The following is a 23800-nucleotide window of genomic DNA, read 5'->3' as shown; positions in this document are numbered from 1 at the left end:
ACAGATTCCCTTTAACCTCTAATTTCTGACCACAACTATGTTATTCTACAGCAGCCATTAATGATCTTATTCTAAAGTGCTGTAGAATAAGTGGTAAATAGATGTCCTGTGCTACCTCACAGTTTATTCACAGCTTAGTTCCTTTTCTAATAGTTAGAAAATTCATATTCTGTCTATTTAACTTTTTGAAATCATCAAGAGTGCCATAACCAGAACTCTAACAACTATATTCAAGTAAGCTAATGTTCTACTTTTAACATAAGCATTTAAAACTGTAATCCCTTAACAAGATAAAAAGGTTCTTAAAAATGCAATAAAATCTACCAAAAAGACAAAAAATTACATTTTTTAATACTAAGACACATTTTCTTGTGCAAAAAAATAATACAAAAAGCTTATGATTATCATGTATCCCATTACAACAATAACTCATAGAATTCATGTAACAGGTTATTTTCTTTAAAACATGAATAGTAAAAAATAAATATAAAGTTATGCACATTTTCTATATACATGCTGAAAATTAAACCATATAAATCACAAAACAATTTGTTTACTCTCCAGATGGCTTAGAGAAATAAAAACTTTCCTGCATAAAACAAAGCCTCATACAGCCATACCAATGAAATATAATTAAAAAACAGGTAGAGCTGCTGGAATGTCGAAAAGCAAAAACAAACACAAAAATAATTAGCTAGCCAATAAAGCAAAGTTAAGTCTGGCAACTTTGTTCTTATTCTAATGAAAACCTTTATGGCATTGTCTATATTCACTATACACACACACTTTAAAGATACTAGGATATGTAACCTTTTTCCAAAGAATGGGAGGTGGGTTGGACAAAGAATTAGTGATGATTAATAGTGCTCTGACACTCCAAGGAGATTCTAAACTGATCTACTATTAAATCAAGTACTAATAGACTTGGAACTACATTCTAGAATTAATTACTCAGACCCATTGAATTGAAAATTGATATTCTAGAGATATGCCATCATATATCTTCCATAAAAGAACTCCTTTGATGGTTCTGCCATGGACAAATCAGTTGATTGAGAAGTCTGCTTGACTCTCACTTAATAACTTGGAAAAAGGACACACAGAAAAGGAGAAATAGTATTTATTAAGCTTAAATATGCAGCAGGTGAAATAAGTATTGAACACATTCTTAATTTTCTAAGTAAATATATTTCTAAAAATGCTATTGACATGAATTTCTCACCAAATGTTGGTAACAACTCATCCAATCCACACAGAAAAGAAATCAAGCCATAGCTGTTAATACATTTAGTGATGTATATTAATGAGAAATGACATAGGGAAAGAGTATTGAACGTACTTACTGAAATTTATTTAATACTTGGTACAAAGGACTTCGTTGGAGAGACAACTACTGTATGGAGAAACTAGTCGCATGCATTGCTCAGGGGAGATTTTGGACCATTATTCCACGCAAACACTGTTCAAATCCTAAAGATTCTGTGGGCTTCTTCTATGAACTCTGAGCTTTAGTTCCCTCCATAAATTTCCTATTATATTCAGGTCAGGTGAGATTGGTGGGGCCATTCTATCAGCTTTATTCTCTTTCTCTGAAAATAATTGAGAGCTTCTTTGGCTATGTGTTTGGGATCTTTGTTTTGCTGAAATGTTTACCCTCATTTCATCTTCATCACACTGGTAGATAATATATAATTCAGCGGGGGTAAAAAAAATAGAATAAAACATAACCTTTAATAACACAATTAAAATTCAGTAGCCAAATGACAAACAAAGCAAACATAGATAAACCTATGTGAACAGGTACCACGGTGATATGTGACAGCTGAAACAATGTCAACCTCAAAGCCTGTCACATAACCTACCCATCACACCTAAGCTGTATAAACTAATTCAAAAACACAGTAAAGTGCAAATACAGACATAAAAAGTTAACTGAAAGATAAAGGAAAGGTCTCTTTCATCTTTATCCTCATGGTAGATAGCAGAAGAATTTTATCAAGAATGTCTCGGTAAATTTTCCATTCATCCATCTTTCAATTATATGAGATTTGCAAGTGCTGTATGCTGAAAAAACCTGTCCCACAACATGATTTTCCCACCTCCAAACTTCACTGTTGCTATGGTGTTTTTGGGGTGATATGTTGTGCTTTTTGACCTCCAAACATGATGTGTATTGTGGTATTCAAAGAGTTCAACTTTGGTCTGATCTGACTAAACTATACTCTCCTAATATTTCACAGGCTTGTCTAAATGTTGTTGCACAAACTTTAAACACGCTTGAGCAAGCTGTTTGTTGAGCAGAGTCTTGCGTGATGAGCGTGCATACAGGCCATGGAGATTGAGTGCATTACTTATTGTTTTCATTGATTACAAGTCTTACTGTAGCGCTTCACAGATGGTCCTTGGATCTTGGACTACTGTACAGCTATTTCTTTTTATCCCTTTGTCTGCAATCTTGCGGGGAGTACTTGGTTTGGGCCGATTTATGGTGAAATGTTCTTTCCTCTTCTGCATTATGGCCTCAACAGTACTAACTAGAGTCTTCAGTAGTTGAGAAATTCTTTGGTAAGCATCATTTATAATGGTAATGCCATGGTAATGGTAATGCCATCAGTATGTTTTGCAACAATAAGGTTGTGAAGGTCTTGAGACTGCTCATTGGTTTGCCTATCATGAGATGATCTTGTGTGGAACCTTAGTAATGAGGCACCTTTTTAAAGGCCATCAGTTGGGTCAGCTGTTAATATTTTTCACTAATGGCAGCATTGTTTTCTACTTACTGACAGATTTCAGCAGGTGTCATGACTTTCCATTACTTTTTGCACCTCTCTTTCTTCGTATGATCAAATCTTTTTCCCTGTGTCATTTCTCATTATTACACATAATTTATGGACCTCTGGGTTTGATTTATTTGCCTGTGGATTTGATGGGATGTTTTTGACATCTGGTGAGAAATTAATGTGAATAGTACCTTTAAAAATAAATATACAGTATTTAAAAAATCGATGACGCATTCAATACTTATTTCTCCCCCCTGTAGGTTACTATCCACTTTTACAAATGCTGCAAAACTATAGAGATCTTTGCAGTAGATAATATGCAAAAATTATACACAGCTTCTCACTATATTGTCCTTTTTTGGACATACAAAGTTGAAGCTTGAATTCAGGCATAAAGATGAGAAACTAAAGTTATGAAACACAAAACGTAAATATAATTTCTGAATATATGATAATTATATGTAGCACATTTATAATATTTACTTAGTGATCTAAAGCAGCAGTTTTGAAATTTGTAAAGTTTCTGAATTACAAAATAATCTCTACCGATGGGAAAATTATCTAACTTTGCCTCTGCTTTTTACAGGTAAAGGTGATTTAATTGGAGCAAACCTACCAATTAAAGATCAAGTCATTAAAACCAATGCCGATGTGAAAGCACTAACCTACTGCGATCTTCAATGTATTATCCTCAAAGGCCTTTATGAAGTTTTGGACTTTTACCCTGAATATGCACATAAATTTGTAGAAGACATACAGCAAGATCTTACATATAACCTTCGAGAAGGTCATGAAAGTGATGTAAGTGCCATCACCATGAAGGTGATATTGATACATGAAACCATGTAAAATGTTATGATCTGTATCAGAATATAGACTTTACCAAATATAGTTTGTTTCAGTTTCAACTGAGACATAATTGGGTTCTTCTTTGAGAAGACTTTGATAGATAAGATACAAAAGAATTTCCTTAGATGACTGAAATAGCCATCTGCTATGGTTAGGAACTAGCTGTGGCTAATACACTAAATTAGGTTTCTGAATAAAGTCTAAAAAGAATGTATAATTTTAGAATTCCATTAAAGAAGTTTTAAGAGAATATATGGCTGCTAATGAGATGATATTTATAGATGAAGGCGCTTAAAGAGGACCTGTCACTTGCTCCAAAAAGTAATCCATGAGCTTTCCTGATTTCTTTTATTCTTGCGACACTCTACTACATCAGATGCTACCAAACACATATGGGCATCTGACCTAGCTGTTCAGCAGCCTCAGACATTGTTGAGCAATAATTGGCAGCATCTGGGATGGAAGGGTGTCAGCTTATGCTTCCATTAAGAATATCTGCCATGGTCGCAATTGTCCTTCTCCAGTGGCAAGCATTCCCCACTGTTCTGTCTGCTCTGAGGCGGGGGTATTGCACACTTGGGATGCGCAACTATACATGTTAATGTCTCGTGTGTGGAAGTGGTGTGTGATGTGGGGACACATAATGCCGTGCCTCCAACATGTTTCACGGCCTAGGAGATATGGGATGCGGTGTCTCCTGGCTGCAAGGCAATGCAGGATGATGCCTTGCCTGGTGTAAGCCAATGGTGGGAGTGTGTGCACCCTGCCATAGAGATGAGCAGGCAGTGTCTAACTGGGTATGACTTGGAGGGATGCATCACCTGGGCTTCATTATTAATATTGGGCTGGCTGTTTTTAGCCTGTTCATAACTCAGTTCAATGTGGTTTATTCAGTTCCTTTGTACAGTGTGTGGTGAGTGGTTTCTGGTTAGCTTCTGTTTTTTTCTCAACATTTGAAAAATGGTTATTTCTGGTTCCTCATCCCTAGCTACATACCGAGTTTTCCCTTTGTTATTTTTTTGGGTATTTGCTAGTTTTGTTTTTACTCCTGTTACCTTACTCTGATATCGTCCTTTGCACCTTTCCACCAGTCACAAGCTATTCTTCAATAGCAGTCTGGGAATTGCTCGGTCAGAGCCTTACGGGTGTCTACAAAGTATATACCGGCCCTTAAGCACTTGCCTAACAGTAGTGGCTTTCACTTAGTGCATCTGTGACAGTGCTATTGCTTGTCCGATGCGAGTAATAACAGGATTGGCCTCCTATTGCGCATAACAACCCCAAAGAAAATTGTGAAGAAATGCCAGTTGGTTTGTAAACAGAAATTTCCACTCCGAAAGCAATAATTGTGAATATCTTTGTTCTGGAATGATGCAGCTCATAATGGAAAGAGTGGCAGAATCAGGGGAGTTCAAGGATTTTTATGAGGTATTTAACTGAATTTAATTTTAGCAAGTGATAAGTCCTTTTCTAAGAATATGTACACTTTTGAGAGCTTTTTTGCTTTAATCCATGTATTTTCTTCAAAAATGAGTTAACAGCTAAATCTGTCTGGGGGCTCATTCTAACTGCAGGGCTTGTAGCTCTTATCTCTCCGCTTCTGAATAATCTTCTAAACTGATTTATGATCAAATGATGCTTTCTAGTTGGTGTTGAGGGATGGCTTTTTAGTTGAATTTATTACTGTTGGCGTAACTTTGTATGCAACTTTTCATGCTGTCTATAAATACTTTATATTGCATGCAAAAAAGACTATCTACAGTATGTCCAATACATTTGCAAGTCAGTAAAACTGTTATTTCTAGAATACTATTGTGATTAGTGTCTGTATACCAGTTTGTACATTAATGTATGATTTTTATCTTATTTTAAACCCATCCTGCCGTAGGTATTGGAGGTGTTAACATTGCCACAAACAGATAAAGTGATAGATTTCTAAACTGATGTGTATATTGGCCCCCACATTCCACTGATAGCAGATTAATTTCAACGTGACCGATCCTTTTTCCCCACAGAAGATAACCCATTGCCAGAAATGTCTGGTAGTGACATTCTTCTCCTTATTGAGAATGTGTGTGAATTTAGCCAAACTATATACCGTATTTTTCGCTTTACAAGACGCACTTTTGTTCCCCCAAATTTGGGGGAAAAGTAGGGGGTGCGTCTTATAATCCAAATATACGGGTCCAGGGGAGGTGGGGGCAACTCTGGAGCGGTGCTGGGGGTTGCTGGGGGGGGCTGGTGAAGACTGGTAGAGGCTTGTGAAGCTGTGAGAGGGAGCCTTTGATCTTCTGCTCCTGCTCATATAATATGCAAAGCCGCTGTCCATCACCGTGGTGCTGAAACCGCACCGCGGCGATGGGCTGGGGGAGCAGCGCATATTATATCTGCCTGTGCCCTCATTTGATCGCACATGCCCCTCCCCATGTTAGATATGGCCCCCATGCTGCTGGCCATTCTAAAATAAAAAAGCTTTCCTTACCTCCTTCAGCGTGTCTCCTGGTGTCTCCCCAATCTCACAATCTCACTGCTGATGCTGTGATCAGGCATGCAGAGATCATGTTACTCTGCTGTGCTGATCACATGACAGGCACAAAAACCAAGAAGTGGAGGAGCTCAACCCCACGGAGGAAGACACAAGCACTGGAGAAGGTAAGGAAAAAGTTTATTTTACTATGGGCAGCAGCATGGGGGCAATATCAAACACAGGGGGATGTGTGCCAGCAATATGAGACCTGTGCCAGCTGTATTGCATGTGTGCCAGCAATATGAGACCTGTGCCAGCTGTATTGCATATGTGCCAGCAATAGGAGACCTGTACCAGCTTTATTGCATGTGTGCCAGCTATAGAAGACCTGTACCAGCTGTATTGCATATGTGCCAGCAATAGGAGGCCTGTACCAGATGTATTGCATGTGTGCCAGCAATAGGAGACCTGTACCAGCTGTATTGCATGTGTGCCAGCTATAGGAGACCTGTGCCAGCTGTATGGGATGTGTGCCAGCACAAGGGGGCTATATTCAATATAAGGGGGCCATATCCAGATTAAGGGGGCTAATTATAGGATGGGGGACTATAAGAGACATATACCCTATATGATTTGTTAGACGGACACTGGCATTATAAGACGGACCCCATTTAACATTAAAAAAATAAATTCTCTTTTCCTTCACCAAATTTGGGGGTGCGTCTTATAATCAGGTGCGTCTTATAAAGCGAAAAATACGGTATACATGTCTATATGCAGATGTAGAGGAAAAGCTGCTGGCCGGTATAACCACATAAAATATATATTCACTAGGGGTAATTATTAGAATAGTTCAATACAATATAAACAAACATATACTCTTAAAGGGGTTGCTTATAACAACTGGTCTGCTTTTTATTTTATTTCTTTATTAAATTTGTTTGTTTTATAAATAAAATCAGTTGTTTTTACACGGGTAGTGACTGATAATGTGATTCAGCTTCTTTTACATGAACACAGATGAATTTATCACAAGAATATTTTTTTGCTGATTGTTGTTGCTGTATATATCTTTATGTAGTATAAAGGTGGAATGTAAGGTGGTGTGCAAAATAGACTGTATTTTATGTTTAATTCCTAAAAATAGGATTTTAATATTAATAAAATAATAATGTATAATCATGAGAATTGATTCTACATTTTACAATAGTAATATTTTTAGCAACTATGAGGTGACCACTGCATACTGTTTGCATTATTCACAATACAGATTTTGCATAGTACATATTTTTACCAATGTGTTAGAATTGCATTCTTTATCATTATAGTATTTTGCATTGGAATTGACCTATATACAATAACTTTTTTCTACAATTTTCGATTCACTCTTCTTAAGAGGGACTTATAGGTTATGAGAATACAAAAAAATAACAGTAGAGGAAATAAGAATTATCCTAAATATACATCATTAGCAAAACAGTTGATTTTTCTCAGTATTACAGGTTTTACTTTTACTTTACCAGAGTGAATACAAATTCTGATGGTCTAACGGGGAAGATTTCTTCTTGTAGAGAGTGACATGCGAGTGTAAGGAGACTTATAGACAATGTAATTCTCCTCTGGGAAATTAAATATGCAAATGGATTCTTCATAAGCTATACGATTTGATCTCTGGCACCGTTTATTGGATGTAACAATCCTAAAAGTCTATATCAACCTTTTAACGAGGCCTTCCCTGTTACTTAGGATAATAAACGAGAAACACTATATTCAGACACGTTTCAAAATGATCTGTGCAGAGCTGCTGATCTGATTTGGCTGGATGAGAGGGCTCTGACTGAGGGTCGAAGGGTAATGTTTCACCGTGTGGTGAGTGATATGCCTGACAAGCCAGTCTAAGAAGACTTATAGGCCATGCAATGCTCCTCTGGGAAATTAAATATGCAAATAGACATTCCTTAAGGAAGATGATATGATCTCTGGTGCCATCTTTTATATGTGCAATACTAAAAGACAATATTGACCCTTTAAAGAGGCTTGCCACATGACTTAAGGTGGCTTTACACACTGCAACATCGCAAACGACATCGCTGTAACGTCACCAGTTTTGTGACGCAATAGTGACCTCCCCAGCGACATTGCAGTGTGTGAAACACATCAGCGACCTGGCCCCTGCTGTGAAGTTGCTGATCGCTACAAATCATTCAGGACCATTCTTTGGTCCTTTGTTTCCCGCTGTGCAGCAAAGTCTCAGTGTGTAAAGGACTTTACAGCGACTTCGTTAGCGACTTCCCTTTCAAAAAGCTGCTTTACAATGTCCACAAAGACTAGCTAGGTCGTTCTGCCGGTCCGGATCGCTGTTGCGTCGTTGGCCAGGTTGGCCTGTTTGACAGCTCACCAGAGACTTTGTAGTGATCCCGGCCAGGTTGGGATCGCTGGTGGGATTGCTAGAAAGTCTCAGTGTGTAAAGGGGCCTTTAGGATAGAAAGCCAAATCAGAAGGTTCAATATTGACTTTTAGGATTGCTACATCCAATAGATGGCACCACAGATCAAATATCCTTCCTTCTGAATAGGCTATTTGCACACAATCTGGAGAAATTCTCTTCTCTGGGAAGTAAAGCCCCCGTCACATTTAGTGACTTACCAGCAATCACGAAAATGATACGACCTGATAAGGATCGCTGGTAAGTCTCTGGGAGGTCACTTGTGAGATGTCACACAGTCAGACCTTACCAACGACTCAGTAACGATACAGGTCGCAGTAGCGACCTGTATAATGATCTCTGCTGTCATTGGGACCCTGTCACACAGTGTCAAACATAGCAATGAGTCCTGCCCAGCAGGACATCGCCTTTGAAGAAAATGGTCCAGGACATTCAGCAACGACCGGTGACCTCACAGCAGGGGCCAGGTCGTTGCTGGATGTCACACACAGCGACATCGCTAGCAAGATTGCTGTTGCGCCCCAAAAACCGTGACTCAGGAGCGATGTCGCTAGCGATGTCGCTTAGTGAGACTTGGCCTTAACATATGTAATGGAGGAGTTTGTGCTGTAGGCCATCCAAATTGTTAGCAAGAGCCTTATGATCATATCTGGCAGGGTTTAACCTGTTTCATTGTTCTACTTGACCAACTGATTCAACCATTTTTCTCATAAACTCCCCAAAATATGATCACAAGCATGGTGAAGAAATTCACTAATGCATGCCAATAGGCAATGGAGTAGTGAAAGCCAAATCAGGCTAAACATTTACCTCACATCTAAAGAGGTGCATGAACTATACTACATACAGATATTGGTATTTATCAGCTATGCAATAGGATTCCTTGTATATTATGCTGCCCAGGTAAATGAGGATATAGCTATATAGCTACTTCTAATGGGTTCATCTGCTACAAGATATAGTTCTTTGTAAAGGGTTAATCTGCAAAAGAAAAAAAGAGCTTTTTGTGAAAGGTCTTACAATTGATTAATCATTTTTTTTTTATCAACAGTTCATATTTTCTCACTTGCAAAAATAGTTTTGGTACCATGTTAGCCAGTTGAAAAATTATTGATTGCTCTCATTGAGAGAAACAAAATTATGATTTTGTAGTTGTGATACATTTTAAAGGCTAACTTAAATTAAATAAAATAGGATATTACAAAGCAAGCTTTCGAGACATCTCAGGTCTCTTCATCAGGCATGGTATGACAAAATATCTGAAGAAACACAAATATATACACAAACAGAGCAGAGGAATGGCATAATAAAAGGGCATTTAAATAAACAAATACAGAGCTTAAAAAGTGAATCTTTAATTAGCTTTGATTAGTAGTGTGAAAGTTTTATTGTCCCAATATTCACTTAACCCATCTTAAAAAGACATTTCTAAACCAAGGCCACCACCCCACCTCCATTGATGATCAGATCATTATAGCCACAAGGACCCCTAGAAGTGAACTGCTTCAATACCAGCAAAAAGTGGAAAATAGTCGAGTACCTATGGTGGTGACCTACAACCCACAGCTTGAGGTACTGAGAAAAACGGCCAAGAAACTTCACCACATTCTACATAAGGATAACCGGTTAAAAACAATATTTTAAGATCCTTCATTGCTCTGTTACAGACAACGTCCTACTTTAAGGAGCATCATGATCCAAAGCTCAATGCCCTCAGACACACCAAGAGGAACATATCCTTGCAATATAAAGAGCTGCAAAACCTGCTCTCATGTAGAGACCAAAGACCGGATACAGATCCCTAACACACAGCAGGACTATAAGATTCCTGGGACATTCACTTGTTACTTCTCCAATGTGGTGTACTTAATCCTGTGTACTATATAATAATAATAATCTTTATTTATATAGCGCCAACATATTCCGCAGCGCTTTACAATTCAGGAGGATCATATACAAGCAAGTAACAGTTATAGAAGATACAATATTTAGATGGGAAAAAAAGACAACCCTGCTCCTGAGAGCGTACAATCTACAATGAGATGGAGGGGGGTGGGCAAGGTACAAGTGCTTATTTACAATGGCAATCCAGCCATCTCAAGGAAATGGGGGATAGATAATGGTTTCCTGAACCAGTTGCCCAGAACCTTGAGATGCATTTGGGTGCCATGGAGATTGACGTGGAGTTATGTTGTGAGAAGTTGTAGAGGGACTACGTGAATTTCGTTTGGCTAGAGAGTTTCATAGGCTGCCTACTATATGTCCTTTTGGGAGTCTCTATGTTGGAGAAACAGAACAGAAACTGAGAGCAAGAATGAGATCTCACCGCCACACAATTACAGACAAAGAAAAACAAACATTTACCTGTGGCCAAACATTTCTATGTTTCAGGACACAACATAAACCATTTGAAAGTTGTCATATTAAAAAAACAACTTCAGATCACAGAGACATCGAAGGGTCCACGAATACACATTTATTACAATGTTTAACTCTGTTCACACAGGACTTAATCTGTCAGGGGGATTTATGACCAACTACAGAATCTGAGGAGTCTTCTCCAGAGACTGAGGGCATCAGACCTCTGATCCTACATGGATATTGGGACAATAAACTTTCACAACAATAATCAAAGCTAATTAAGGATGCCCTCTCTAAGCTTAGTGTTTGTTTATTTAAATTAACTTTTATGATGCCATCCCTCTGTTCTGTTTGTGTATATATTTGTGTTTCTTCAGATATTTTGTCATACCATGCCTGATGAAGGGACCTGAGATGTCTTGAAAGCTTGCTTTGTAACATCCTATTTTATTTTATTTTAGTTAGCCATTAAAAGGTATCACAACTACAAATTTATAATTTTGTTTCTAACAATGAGAGCAATCAATCACCATACCCACTGGTGCACTGAGATTAAAAAAAGTCTACAGCACATAATAAATGTGGTCAAGGCCGGGTAATTTTTTAGTGTAGACTAAACAGAAATTCTAATGCATGTAAGCATAGTAAATCTTCCTCAATATCTTTTTATCATTTTATCTTTTTTCATATATCTAACCTCAAAATGTGCTGCGATTGCAAACACAATTTTCTCATTTATCATTTTAAATGAGGCATCCAAATGACTAGTCCATGTATTTACCGTATCCAGGCTACACTACCACAAAACTCCGCTTAAAAAGAAATAGACTGATACCTGTTTAATCTCTACCAAACTCTGCAATTTGACTCATCTTTCCCTCTCTATCTATAATCTTACACATTAACTTATATCCCTCTCAGTTCCTTAGACACTCACAGTATTAAAATTCAAAATCTTCACTCTAAACTAAAATGCATTATCCAACTCTAGCTTATGTTTCTTCACTAATGTCCATATTCAATGCTTTTTCATTCACCCATAATTTGCCTGTCCCATGAGCCCTAAATTGTGATCTAATATGACAAAAGGTTTTCAATTTATATCTGTTTGCACCAAAGTTTTCACTTTTGATGAGTTGTATACTTTTTCACCTTTTTATTCTAGTTCAAAATTTAGTATGATAATATAATCAAGCATAATATCACATGAAGTGATGACTAAGGGGTACTTTGCACATTTTGACATCGCTAGCGATGCCGAGCGCGATAGTACCCGCCCCCGTCGCACATGCGATATCTTGTGATAGGTGCCGTAGCGAACATTATCGCTATGGCAGCTTCACACGCACTTACCTGCCCTGCAACGTTGCTCTGGCTGGCGACCCGCCTCCTTCCTAAGGGGGCGGGTCGTGCAGCATCACAGCGACGTCACACGGCAGGCGGCCAATTGAAGCAGAGGGACGGAGATGAGCAGGACGTAAACATCCCGCCCACCTCCTTCCTTCCGCATAGCCGCTGGAGGCAGGTAAGGAGATGTTCCTCGCTCCTGCGGCTTCACACACAGTGATGTGTGCTGCCGCAGGAACGAGGAACAACATCGTATTTCCCATTGGTGCGACATTATGAAAATGACCGACGCTACACAGATCACCAATTTTCTACGCTTTTGCGATCGTTTATCGGCGCATCTAGGCTTTACACATTGCGATGTCATTACCGGCGCCGGATGTGTGTCACTTTTGATTTGACCCCGACGATATCGCAGTAGCAATGTCGCAGTGTGCAAAGTACCCCTAAGAATTTCTTGTGTATCATAATAGGACTGACTTGAGAGGATACAGGGAATGCTGGAATGGTAATGCTGAGCAATTTGTAGGGGCCATTAATGGTTTTTAGATTTATTTATTGTACTCAAACCTTCTTAAAAAAAAATAATGGGTTGGACAAGTCCTTCAAATAAAAAATAAAATCTTTACTTTTATATAGCGCGAACATATTCCACAACGATTTACTTACATCAGGAACACTATCCCCATTGGGGTTTACAATCTAAAGTCCTTATCTTAATGTCTTTGAAGTGTGGAAGGAAACTAGAGTACCCGGAGGAAACCCACACAAACACAGGGATAACATACAAACTCCTTGCAGATGGTGTCCTTGGTGGGATTTGAACCCAGGACCCCAGTGCTGCAAGACTGCAGTGCTAACCACTGAGCCACTGTGTCACCCTTGTACCCTTGTACATAGCACAAAGTAAAGGCTATATATCCATCTCCTCAGTAGATAAAATTGAGACATAGCCCCTGAACACCGTTGAAGTTCCCAGATGAGATGAAAATCTTGTGATTGTTTATTTCATTTTTATTTTAGCAGTAAGTGCTCTATGTCCAGATCATACAGACGTAAATACTTTGTTAGCACGACACATAGTTAGAAATGGTGTCAGTACCCTGGCTATTCTGACTACCTTTTGAGCATTTTGCTTTCTTCCAAGATGGCATCCTCTGCTTCATTCCTCTCCATAAGTTTTCTTCCCTTCTGCCTTTATAAACCCCAGTCAAGCCTTTAGTCCTCTGCTTGAGTTCCTCCACCTACTCCTGCAATTCCTGTGTGACGCTCCAATTGCTGCCCATCTGAGATTCTGCTACCATCACCTGTTGCCAGCCTGCCTGTTGCTTCCAGCTGCTGTTGCCTTGCCCTCTGCTGCGGCTCTTGTCTGACCTGCCATTGCTGACACGTAATGTGGTTTGCTTATATTAGTGCTCTGACATTTCCACATTTGAATATTTGCAGGAGCAGAGCTCAGGACTGTCCTGTACTTTAGTAAACTTCTCTGCATCTGTTCTGAACTTTAATGAACTGCTGTACACCTGTTCTGGACTTTAGTAAACTGCTCTGCTTCTGTTCTGGGCTTTAGTGAACTGCTCTGCATCTGTTCTGGGCTTTCAGAGACTTTGCTAAAATATCTTCTAGTGTTAACAGAGCTTGAAAGACTGCACTGCTAAATAGCATAATCCTGTGTAGTTTTCAAGAGACTTTCCTTAAAGGATTCATATTGATATTTTCACTGTGTTTATGGACTTGCTTGTTTTCCTCTGCACTTGGCTTGTTATCACCGTGTGTTACAATACAGATTTTATCACCTATAAACTAGGTTCAGTTTGTGTCTTTGCTCCACGCAAAAAGATTCCAGAGTTATCTAAAATAATTATTACAAAAGGTTAATGCTTCAAAATTCTTCCACTTTCTGAGTTTATCTGTGAAGGAATAAGTCCTCCTTAGAGTTGTATTCCTCAATTTACTTTGTCTAGCTCTATAGACAATCAATATCCAATGGAAATAAAAATATCTTATATACAGTCCACAAAATGCTAATTTACATTGTATTCTAGAACATCAGCCATGGAGACGCTATCCCAAAATATGCTGAAGAATTTGTCTCCTGACTACCCTGACCTCTAGGCGATACTGTGCAGTGTAGTATTTTAACTGATGGGAAGTTCAAACTTTAAAGCCCTTTATGTATCTTATGGATAGGTAATTTAACTACAATTTGGCAACACAATTGAAAATCCAACTGTTTATTTTCAGTAACTACTCAGAGTTAAAGGATTTGGACATATTAAAGGAATTACTTTTTTATTTGTAGTCATGTATCTTGGGATAAAATCTTTTTTGAAATTTGGTTTAAATAAAAACAAGTTACTGTTTGCCTTCTTTAACCTCTGTGTTGCACTGTCTAATGCTGGCTGAAAAATTAGATATCTGAAAATCTGTCAGCTGGTCCTAACAGGAGAATTTGGGGTCTAATTGAGGGGCTTAGAAATACAATGTGGAGTAGTCTGGCATCTGTATAAATGGTTGCGTAGTCAGGGTCTGTATAAAGAAGGATCTGGTCTCAGACATATCTATTTATTAGACAATCAAAAAGGGTGAATGTATCCAGCAGCAAGGAAGCATCCATACGTAAGTGAAATCATCAAAAATGTATTTCAAAACAAATACAAAATGAGTGATATCCATGGAAACAGGTCCTGTGGTCCTGTTTCAAAACCAAGGAGGTCCTTAATCACGACATGATGTTATGATTAAGGACCTCCTTGATTTGAAACGCGTAATGACCGCAGGAACAATTTCCATTTATTTCACTTGATTTCTAATTGTTTGGAAATACATTTTTGATGATTTTACTTGCTAATGGATGTGTCCTTTCTGCTGGAAATAGCCACCCCTTTAGATTGTCTACTAGCTTCCTTCATCAGAGTACTGTCCAGATCTTCTCCTCTTCCTGGGATTACTACATATGGTGAGCTGGACCCTTTCCCTTTTGTATACTTTATTTATTAGGTCTGTTGTTTATAGAATAATTTTTTTAAACTTTCTTGCATGTTATTAAAATGAGACTTTTTTTGCTCCTGAGTCTAGCTGTACTAGAGTCTAGTCTAGTCATAAAATGCTTATTATAATATGAAAGGAATAGTAATTATAATGCAGATTTTAAGAATCATAGAACTGAGAGTCCTCAGTGGTTGATACCTTTGGCTACCTGAAAATATGGTAATAATAGCAAGCTTTCAAGACTACTTAGGTCTCTTCATCAGGCTCAGTAGTAATTCTATCTAGAAGGGTATCCTGGTTTTATTTAAAAGTTATCAATGGGAGAGGGGGGAGAAAAGAAGAAAAAACTATCACTGGAATTCACTTTCGGCTCCAGTGCTGCGTCTCTGGCAGTCTCCATTGGATCAGAGAAGATATTGTCACTTACCAGTCACCTAACCAATAAGGCCACTGATTGGCTGCAGGGACCAGTGACTGGTGGTCAGGATGTCATCTCTACAGGCTCAGTGTGAAGTCTGGAGTGCAGGACATATTCTGAAGGTAAATATGCTTTCTTTATTTTCTAAGCATCTATTTCCACTATTTGCTGTTAAAAAAGACCATAAAACCTTTAAACACGCTGAAAATGAACTTTTGTTTTATTTTTTTCCTTTTCTTCTAAGAGGGATAACGTATTTTTGATAAACTTTTCCATATGAGATGAGATCCATTCTTTGTGGAATGACTTGTTTTGAATTACACCATGATTCATTACCAATAACTTAACCCTTAGAGCCATGTCCACACAGTGATGAAGTGCTGCATTTTTCCGCTGTTTATTTGTGAAGTAAATCTGCTGCATTTAACAGTTGAAGGAAACTGATTTAATGAAAATTAATTCCCACTGTGCATATAAAGCCACTGTGGAATTGAGTGTTTTTTGGAAGTGTGTTTACCTATAGACTTCTCTGGGGAGCCTGAAAAACACGCATGTAAAAAATACAATTTCCTTGTTCTTTGGGCTTTACTTTTATAATGTTCACATTGTAGTAAAAATGACCTGATAACTCTTCTTCAGAACAGTTATGGTATGATACCAAACTTATATGTATTTTCATACTTCATTTGTTAAAAATGGTGTTTATGTGACGATATTCTAAGAGCCATAACAGATTTTTGGATTATATTATTATATAAGGGCTTGCTTTTACATTCTTTCTTGAGCTCTATTTTTTGTTGCTGTCAATTACATGTGACATTTTTATCTTTAATTCTACGTTTTGGAAGATTAAGTAATAAAGAAAAAAAACAATTTTGCCATTAGAATATTTTTTTTTATTTTGATATTCATCGTATCAGATAAATATTATATTTTACTATTTGATTAATAAGTATGCATGATTATATTTATAAATGCAGTGACAAAACTTTTCAATTTGAAGCAACCGATTAAAACAACACAATTAGTAGAAGCCCTAATACATTATGTCACCTGAAGAATTAAAAAGCTTGAAAATAAGTTTGTAAGTCCAAAATTTAAGTGCCACGCCACCTTTTTTTTTTTAGTTCTTGAGAGGTGTTTATAAACTATGGTCCCTTCACTTAGAAATATACTCACCGTCCAACATCTTCACCTTTTTCCAGACGACGTGCCGTTCCCGTGGCGTCATCTTGTGACCACAACTTTTTACTGCTTTTAGATCACAAGCACTGATTGCAAGTCTATGAGAGCAAGGACGAGGCTCTCAAAGACTTGAAAGGAAGAGTGACATCTGGCACGCTCCATGAGACACTGGAGGGATCCCGGCAGATTTCAATCTGCTAGAGATTGAAGGGAACTGTGGTGATAGTAGGTGAAGTTGGCAGAGGGACAGTATAAGACCAGGGGTAGAGAAATTAGATTTAAAGCCCCACTCCAGCAGTTTGATTAAAAATAACAGCTTTGGAATGGTACTTTAAAGCTAAACATTTCCCAATAAATATAATCTGACATTAAAATTTTAAATATTCATTTCTTTTTCTGTAATTTCAATTTTCCTGCCTATAACTTCTGTTCTAATATGAATCCTTTCATAAAGTAAATTTAACCACATTCTAGATTAAATTACCTTCCCAAGTATATATAAGTTTATGGTTATTACATTACAAAATATTGTCATTGTCACAAAAAGCACTTTTTTTCAAAAGAATTTCCCAATGTTGGCCAATGGTGTTTTTTTTGTTGAGTGGCTTTATATTTTTTAAGAATATTGTAAATGTTTTGATAACATGTAGTATTGCAGTCATTTGTAAAATTAACAATGAAGTGAAGTGTAAAAAGGTTATGCAATTATTGCAAGACTTTAACTACACCTTGAAATCTAAAACAATGTTAAAGTGTACCAATCACTAGGATTTTCATATATAACCTAAAGCCTGTGCTATACTGGCGCTATCAGGCTGATTCTATACATATCTGTAGTGGTCAGCTCGGATTTATAGGTTTTGAAATCCAAGAAAGTAAAGTTTATAAAATCAGCAGCTTCTTTAGTGACAGCAGCTGAGGATCAGATAATATCTGAGGAGGTATTCATAGTTATCCCCTCCGACTGTTAGAATTAGCATAAGTATTATACAGTTATACTTGCAGGACCTGTGATGAGGTCATACCCATGTGACCATAAGGGGCGGGGCCTCAGCCTTTAAAGCCGATACCAGGAAGCAACATTTTTCTGTTGGCTGAGGCCCCGTCCCATCTGGTCACATGGGTATAACCTCAGCACAGGTCCTGCAAGAGAAAAAGTAAATCGATTGTATAATACTTATGCTAATTCTAACAGGGGGAGGGCATAGCTATGAATACCTCCCCAGCTAGTATCTGATCCTCAGCTGCTGTCACTCAAGAAGCTGATGATTTTATACACTTTACTTTCTTGGATTTCAAAACCTAAACATCCGAGCTGACCACTACAGGTATGTATAGAATCAGCCTGATAATACCAGTATAGCACTGGCTTTAGGTTATATATGAAAATCCTGGTGGTGGATGCACTTTAAAATTAAAGTAAGATGAGTAAACTGATTTTTAATGAATAGAGATGATCGAACCAATTTTAATTCAAGATTAATATTATGAAATTCACATGTCTCAGTGAATTTTAACAATTTTTTATTTGATTTGTGCAAATCACAAAAAAATGCTTATGGCCTTTTTACTTGCTGCAGAAGATTGCATCAGTCACAGAATGCTAATGCTTAAATTACCTCAAGTGAGACCATATAGGCATTCCCCTTAATGCCGTTCAGCTATCACATTACATGGTATAGCACTGTCAATAAAGAGGGAATAGCATGTATAAAAGCCTAAGCAAGCAATGCAGCAGCCTTATTAGGGATATTTTAGAATAATGAAAGAAAGTCAGAGCTAACAGCTAAGCAATAGAGATAGGAATAAAAAATGTTAAAATGATTGGACAAATTTTCCAGACAGTGATGTGTTGTAAAACTGCAGAACTGAAGAAGGTGACAGTAATAGTCTGTAGAATATAGAGATTTAATTAATAGGAGAAGGGAGAGATAGGGGAGATGATAGCAGAACTGCCAGACGTCATGTGATTGATTAGTGACATGTTGGAGCTGGCATCTGTCCTGCTACATTTTACTTACAATTACTCATTTTTTTCTTCATTCTTAGTGCGCTAGAAAGCAAAAGAAAGGGGATAGTATAAACATATCTGGAATCAATGTCACACAGAGATAGTGTACTTTGTATATCAAAAGTAGAGGTGAGCGCGGTTCGAGGTTCTCCTATTCGCGGCTCGAGTGATTTTGGGGGCTGTTCTAGATCGAACTAGAACTCGAGCTTTTTGCTAAAGCTTGATAGTTCTAGATACGTTCAAGAACGGTTCTAGCAGCAAAAAGACCAGCTAATTACTAGCTGGCTTTCCGCTGTAATAGTGTAAGTCACTCTGTGACTCACACTATTATGAAATTTCAGTGCATAGTGTGCGGGAACAGCGCATTCAGATCAATGATGTATGGATAATGGCGATCGCCATTTTTTTTTTTTCCTTGTCTTTCTTCCCTAAGCGCGCGCGTGTAGTGGGGCGGGCCAGCATGTCAGCCAATCCCAGACACACACACAGCTAAGTGGACTTTTAGCCAGAGAAGCAACGGCATGTGTCCATGTCCATGTCACATGTCCCTGCATTATAAAAACGAGTATCTGCCCGTCCGGACGCCATTATCTTTTCTGCATCTGGGTGTCAGTCACCGCCGGCATAGCTCCTGTCTCCGAAACTGCTGTGTACGCTATATACACAGCACTATACAGAATAGGGATAGAAGTTTCTTTCAGCCATTCTAAGGGCTAATACCAGCAGGGTCAGAGCCATAGGTGACAGTCAGGGCAGTGAAAGCCATTACACTAGCAAACACTGAGTGAACTTAGTGGCATCCTAAAAGTGGCTGTTGGACTTCTGTATTGTCCCACTAGTGCAAAGATATTTGCAGCACGTCTGCCTGCATTGCACACTCAAACTCATTGTTACTAAGCCATTATACTAGCAAACACTGAGTGAACTTAGTGGCATCCTAAACGTGGCTGTTGGACTTCTGTATTGTCCCACTAGTGCAAAGATATTTGAAGCACGTCTGCCTGCATTGCACACTCAAACTCATTGTTACTAAGCCATTATACTAGCAAACACTGAGTGAACTTAGTTGCATCCTAAAAGTGGCTGTTGGACTTCTGTATTGTCCCACTAGTGCAAAGATTTTTGCAGCACGTCTGCCTGCATTGCACACTCAAACTCATTCTCACTAAGCCATTATACTAACAAACACTGAGTGAACTTAGTGGCATCCTAAAAGTGGCTGTTGGACTTCTGTATTGTCCAACTAGTGCAAAGATATTTGCAGCACGTCTGCCTGCATTGCACACTGAAACTCAATGTTACTAAGCCATTATACTAGCAAACACTGAGTGAACTTAGTGGCATCCTAAACGTGGCTGTTGGACTTCTGTAATGTCCCACTAGTGCAAAGATATTTGCAGCACGTCTGCCTGCATTGCACACTCAAACTCATTGTTACTAAGCCATTATGCTAGCAAACACTGAGTGAACTTAGTGGCATCCTAAACGTGGCTGTTGGACTTCTGTATTGTCTCACTAGTGCAAAGATATTTGCAGCACGTCTGCCTGCATTGCACAATCAAACTCATTGTTACTAAGCCATTATACTAGCAAACACTGAGTGAACTTAGTGGCATCCTAAACGTGGCTGTTGGACTTCTGTATTGTCCCACTAGTGCAAAGATATTTGCAGCACGTCTGCCTGCATTGCACACTCAAACTCATTGTTACTAAGCCATTATACTAGCAAACACTGAGTGAACTTAGTGGCATCCTAAACGTGGCTGTTGGACTTCTGTATTGTCCCACTAGTGCAAAGATATTTGCAGCACGTCTGCCTGCATTTCACACTCAAACTCATTGTTACTAACCCATTATACTAGCAAACACTGAGTGAACTTAGTGGCATCCTAAACGTGGCTGTTGGACTTCTGTATTGTCACACTAGTGCAAAGATATTTGCAGCACGTCTGCCTGCATTGCACACTCAAACTCATTGTTACTAAGCCATTATACTAGCAAACACTGAGTGAACTTAGTGGCATCCTAAAAATGGCTGTTGGACTTCTGTATTGTCCCACTAGTGCAAAGATATTTGCAGCATGTCTGCCTGCATTGCACACTCAAACTCATTGTTACTAAGCCATTATACTAGCAAACACTGAGTGTACTTAGTGGCATCCTAAACGTGGCTGTTGGACTTTTGTATTGTCCCACTAGTGCAAAGATATTTGCAGCACGTCTGCCTGCATTACACACTCAAACTCATTGTTACTAAGCCATTATACTAGCAAACACTGAGTGAACTTAGTGGCATCCTAAACGTGGCTGTTGGACTTCTGTATTGTCCCACTAGTGCAAAGATTTTTGCAGCACGTCTGCCTGCATTGCACACTCAAACTCATTGTTACTAAGCCATTATACTAGCAAACACTGAGTGAACTTAGTGGCATCCTAAAAGTGGCTGTTAGACTTCTGTATTGTCCCACTAGTGCAAAGATATTTGCAGCATGTCTGCCTGCATTGCACACTCAAACTCATTGTTACTAAGCCATTATACTAGCAAACACTGAGTGAACTTAGTGGCATCCTAAACGTGGCTGTTGGACTTTTGTATTGTCCCACTAGTGCAAAGATATTTGCAGCACGTCTGCCTGCATTGCACACTCAAACTCATTGTTACTAAGCCATTATATTAGCAAACACTGAGTGAATTTAGTGGCATCCTAAACGTGGCTGTTGGACTTCTGTATTGTCCCACTAGTGCAAAGATATTTGCAGCACGTCTGCCTGCATTGCACACTCAAACTCATTGTTACTAAGCCATTATACTAGCAAACACTGAGTGAACTTAGTGGCATCCTAAAAGTGGCTGTTGGACTTCTGTATTGTCCCACTAGTGCAAAGATATTTGCAGCATGTCTGCCTGCATTGCACACTCAAACTCATTGTTACTAAGCCATTATACTAGCAAACACTGAGTGAACTTAGTGGCATCCTAAAAGTGGCTGTTGGACTTCTGTATTGTCCCACTAGTGCAAAGATATTTGCAGCACGTCTGCCTGCATTACACACTCAAACTCATTGTTACTAAGCCATTATACTAGCAAACACTGAGTGAACTTAGTGGCATCCTAAACGTGGCTGTTGGACTTCTGTATTGTCCCACTAGTGCAAAGATTTTTGCAGCACGTCTGCCTGCATTGCACACTCAAACTCATTGTTACTAAGCCATTATACTAGCAAACACTGAGTGAACTTAGTGGCATCCTAAACGTGGCTGTTGGACTTCTGTATTGTCCCACTAGTGCAAAGATTTTTGCAGCACGTCTGCCTGCATTGCACACTCAAACTCATTGTTACTAAGCCATTATACTAGCAAACACTGAGTGAACTTAGTGGCATCCTAAAAGTGGCTGTTGGACTTCTGTATTGTCCCACTAGTGCAAAGATATTTGCAGCATGTCTGCCTGCATTGCACACTCAAACTCATTGTTACTAAGCCATTATACTAGCAAACACTGAGTGAACTTAGTGGCATCCTAAACGTGGCTGTTGGACTTTTGTATTGTCCCACTAGTGCAAAGATATTTGCAGCACGTCTGCCTTCATTGCACACTCAAACTCATTGTTACTAAGCCATTATATTAGCAAACACTGAGTGAATTTAGTGGCATCCTAAACGTGGCTGTTGGACTTCTGTATTGTCCCACTAGTGCAAAGATATTTGCAGCACGTCTGCCTGCATTGCACACTCAAACTCATTGTTACTAAGCCATTATACTAGCAAACACTGAGTGAACTTAGTGGCATCCTAAATGTGGCTGTTGGACTTTTGTATTGTCCCACTAGTGCAAAGATATTTGCAGCACGTCTGCCTGCATTGCACACTCAAACTCATTGTTACTAAGCCATTATACTAGCAAACACTGAGTGAACTTAGTGGCATCCTAAACGTGGCTGTTGGACTTCTGTATTGTCCCACTAGTGCAAAGATATTTGCAGCACGTCTGCCTGCATTGCACACTCAAACTCATTGTTACTAAGCCATTATACTAGCAAACACTGAGTGAACTTAGTGGCATCCTAAACGTGGCTGTTGGACTTCTGTATTGTCCCACTAGTGCAAAGATATTTGCAGCACGTCTGCCTGCATTGCACACTCAAACTCATTGTTACTAAGCCATTATACTAGCAAACACTGAGTGAACTTAGTGGCATCCTAAATGTGGCTGTTGGACTTCTGTATTGTCACACTAGTGCAAAGATATTTGCAGCACGTCTGCCTGCATTGCACACTCAAACTCATTGTTACTAAGCCATTATACTAGCAAACACTGAGTGAACGTAGTGGCATCCTAAACGTGGCTGTTGGACTTCTGTATTGTCACACTAGTGCAAAGATATTTGCAGCACGTCTGCCTGCATTGCACACTCAAACTCATTGTTACTAAGCCATTATACTAGCAAACACTGAGTGAACTTAGTGGCATCCTAAACGTGGCTGTTGGACTTTTGTATTGTCCCACTAGTGCAAAGATTTTTGCAGCACGTCTGCCTGCATTGCACACTCAAACTCATTGTTACTAAGCCATTATACTAGCAAACACTGAGTGAACTTAGTGGCACCCTAAACATGGCTGTTGGACTTCTGTATTTTCCCACTAGTGCAAAGATATTTGCAGCACGTCTGCCTGCATTGCACACTGAAACTCATTGTTACTAAGCCATTATACTAGCAAACACTAAGTGAATTTAGTGGCATCCTAAACGTGGCTGTTGGGCTTCTGTATTTTCCCACTAGTGCAAAGATATTTGCAGCACGTCGCCCTGCATTGCACACTCAAACTCATTGTTACTAAGCCATTATACTAGCAAACACTGAGTGAACTTAGTGGCATCCTAAACGTGGCTGTTGGACTTCTGTATTGTCACACTAGTGCAAAGATATTTGCAGCACGTCTGC

At 38.8% G+C, this 23800-nt stretch overlaps 1 protein-coding gene across 1 annotated transcript in view; it reads left to right on the top strand.

Annotated features, from left to right (window-relative positions):
* KCNH8 (potassium voltage-gated channel subfamily H member 8) overlaps window positions 1-23800 on the top strand; it is a 718195-nt gene that overhangs the window by 582539 nt on the left and 111856 nt on the right. The window contains exon 11 of the mRNA XM_075315296.1: window positions 3367-3581. Coding sequence (XP_075171411.1) covers window positions 3367-3581 — 215 coding nt within the window. The remainder of the gene's footprint in view (window positions 1-3366; window positions 3582-23800) is intronic.

The sequence above is a fragment of the Anomaloglossus baeobatrachus genome, chromosome 6 (assembly GCF_048569485.1).
Source record: "Anomaloglossus baeobatrachus isolate aAnoBae1 chromosome 6, aAnoBae1.hap1, whole genome shotgun sequence".
NCBI lineage: Eukaryota > Metazoa > Chordata > Amphibia > Anura > Aromobatidae > Anomaloglossus > Anomaloglossus baeobatrachus.
This window is presented reverse-complemented; position numbering and strand designations above follow the sequence as displayed.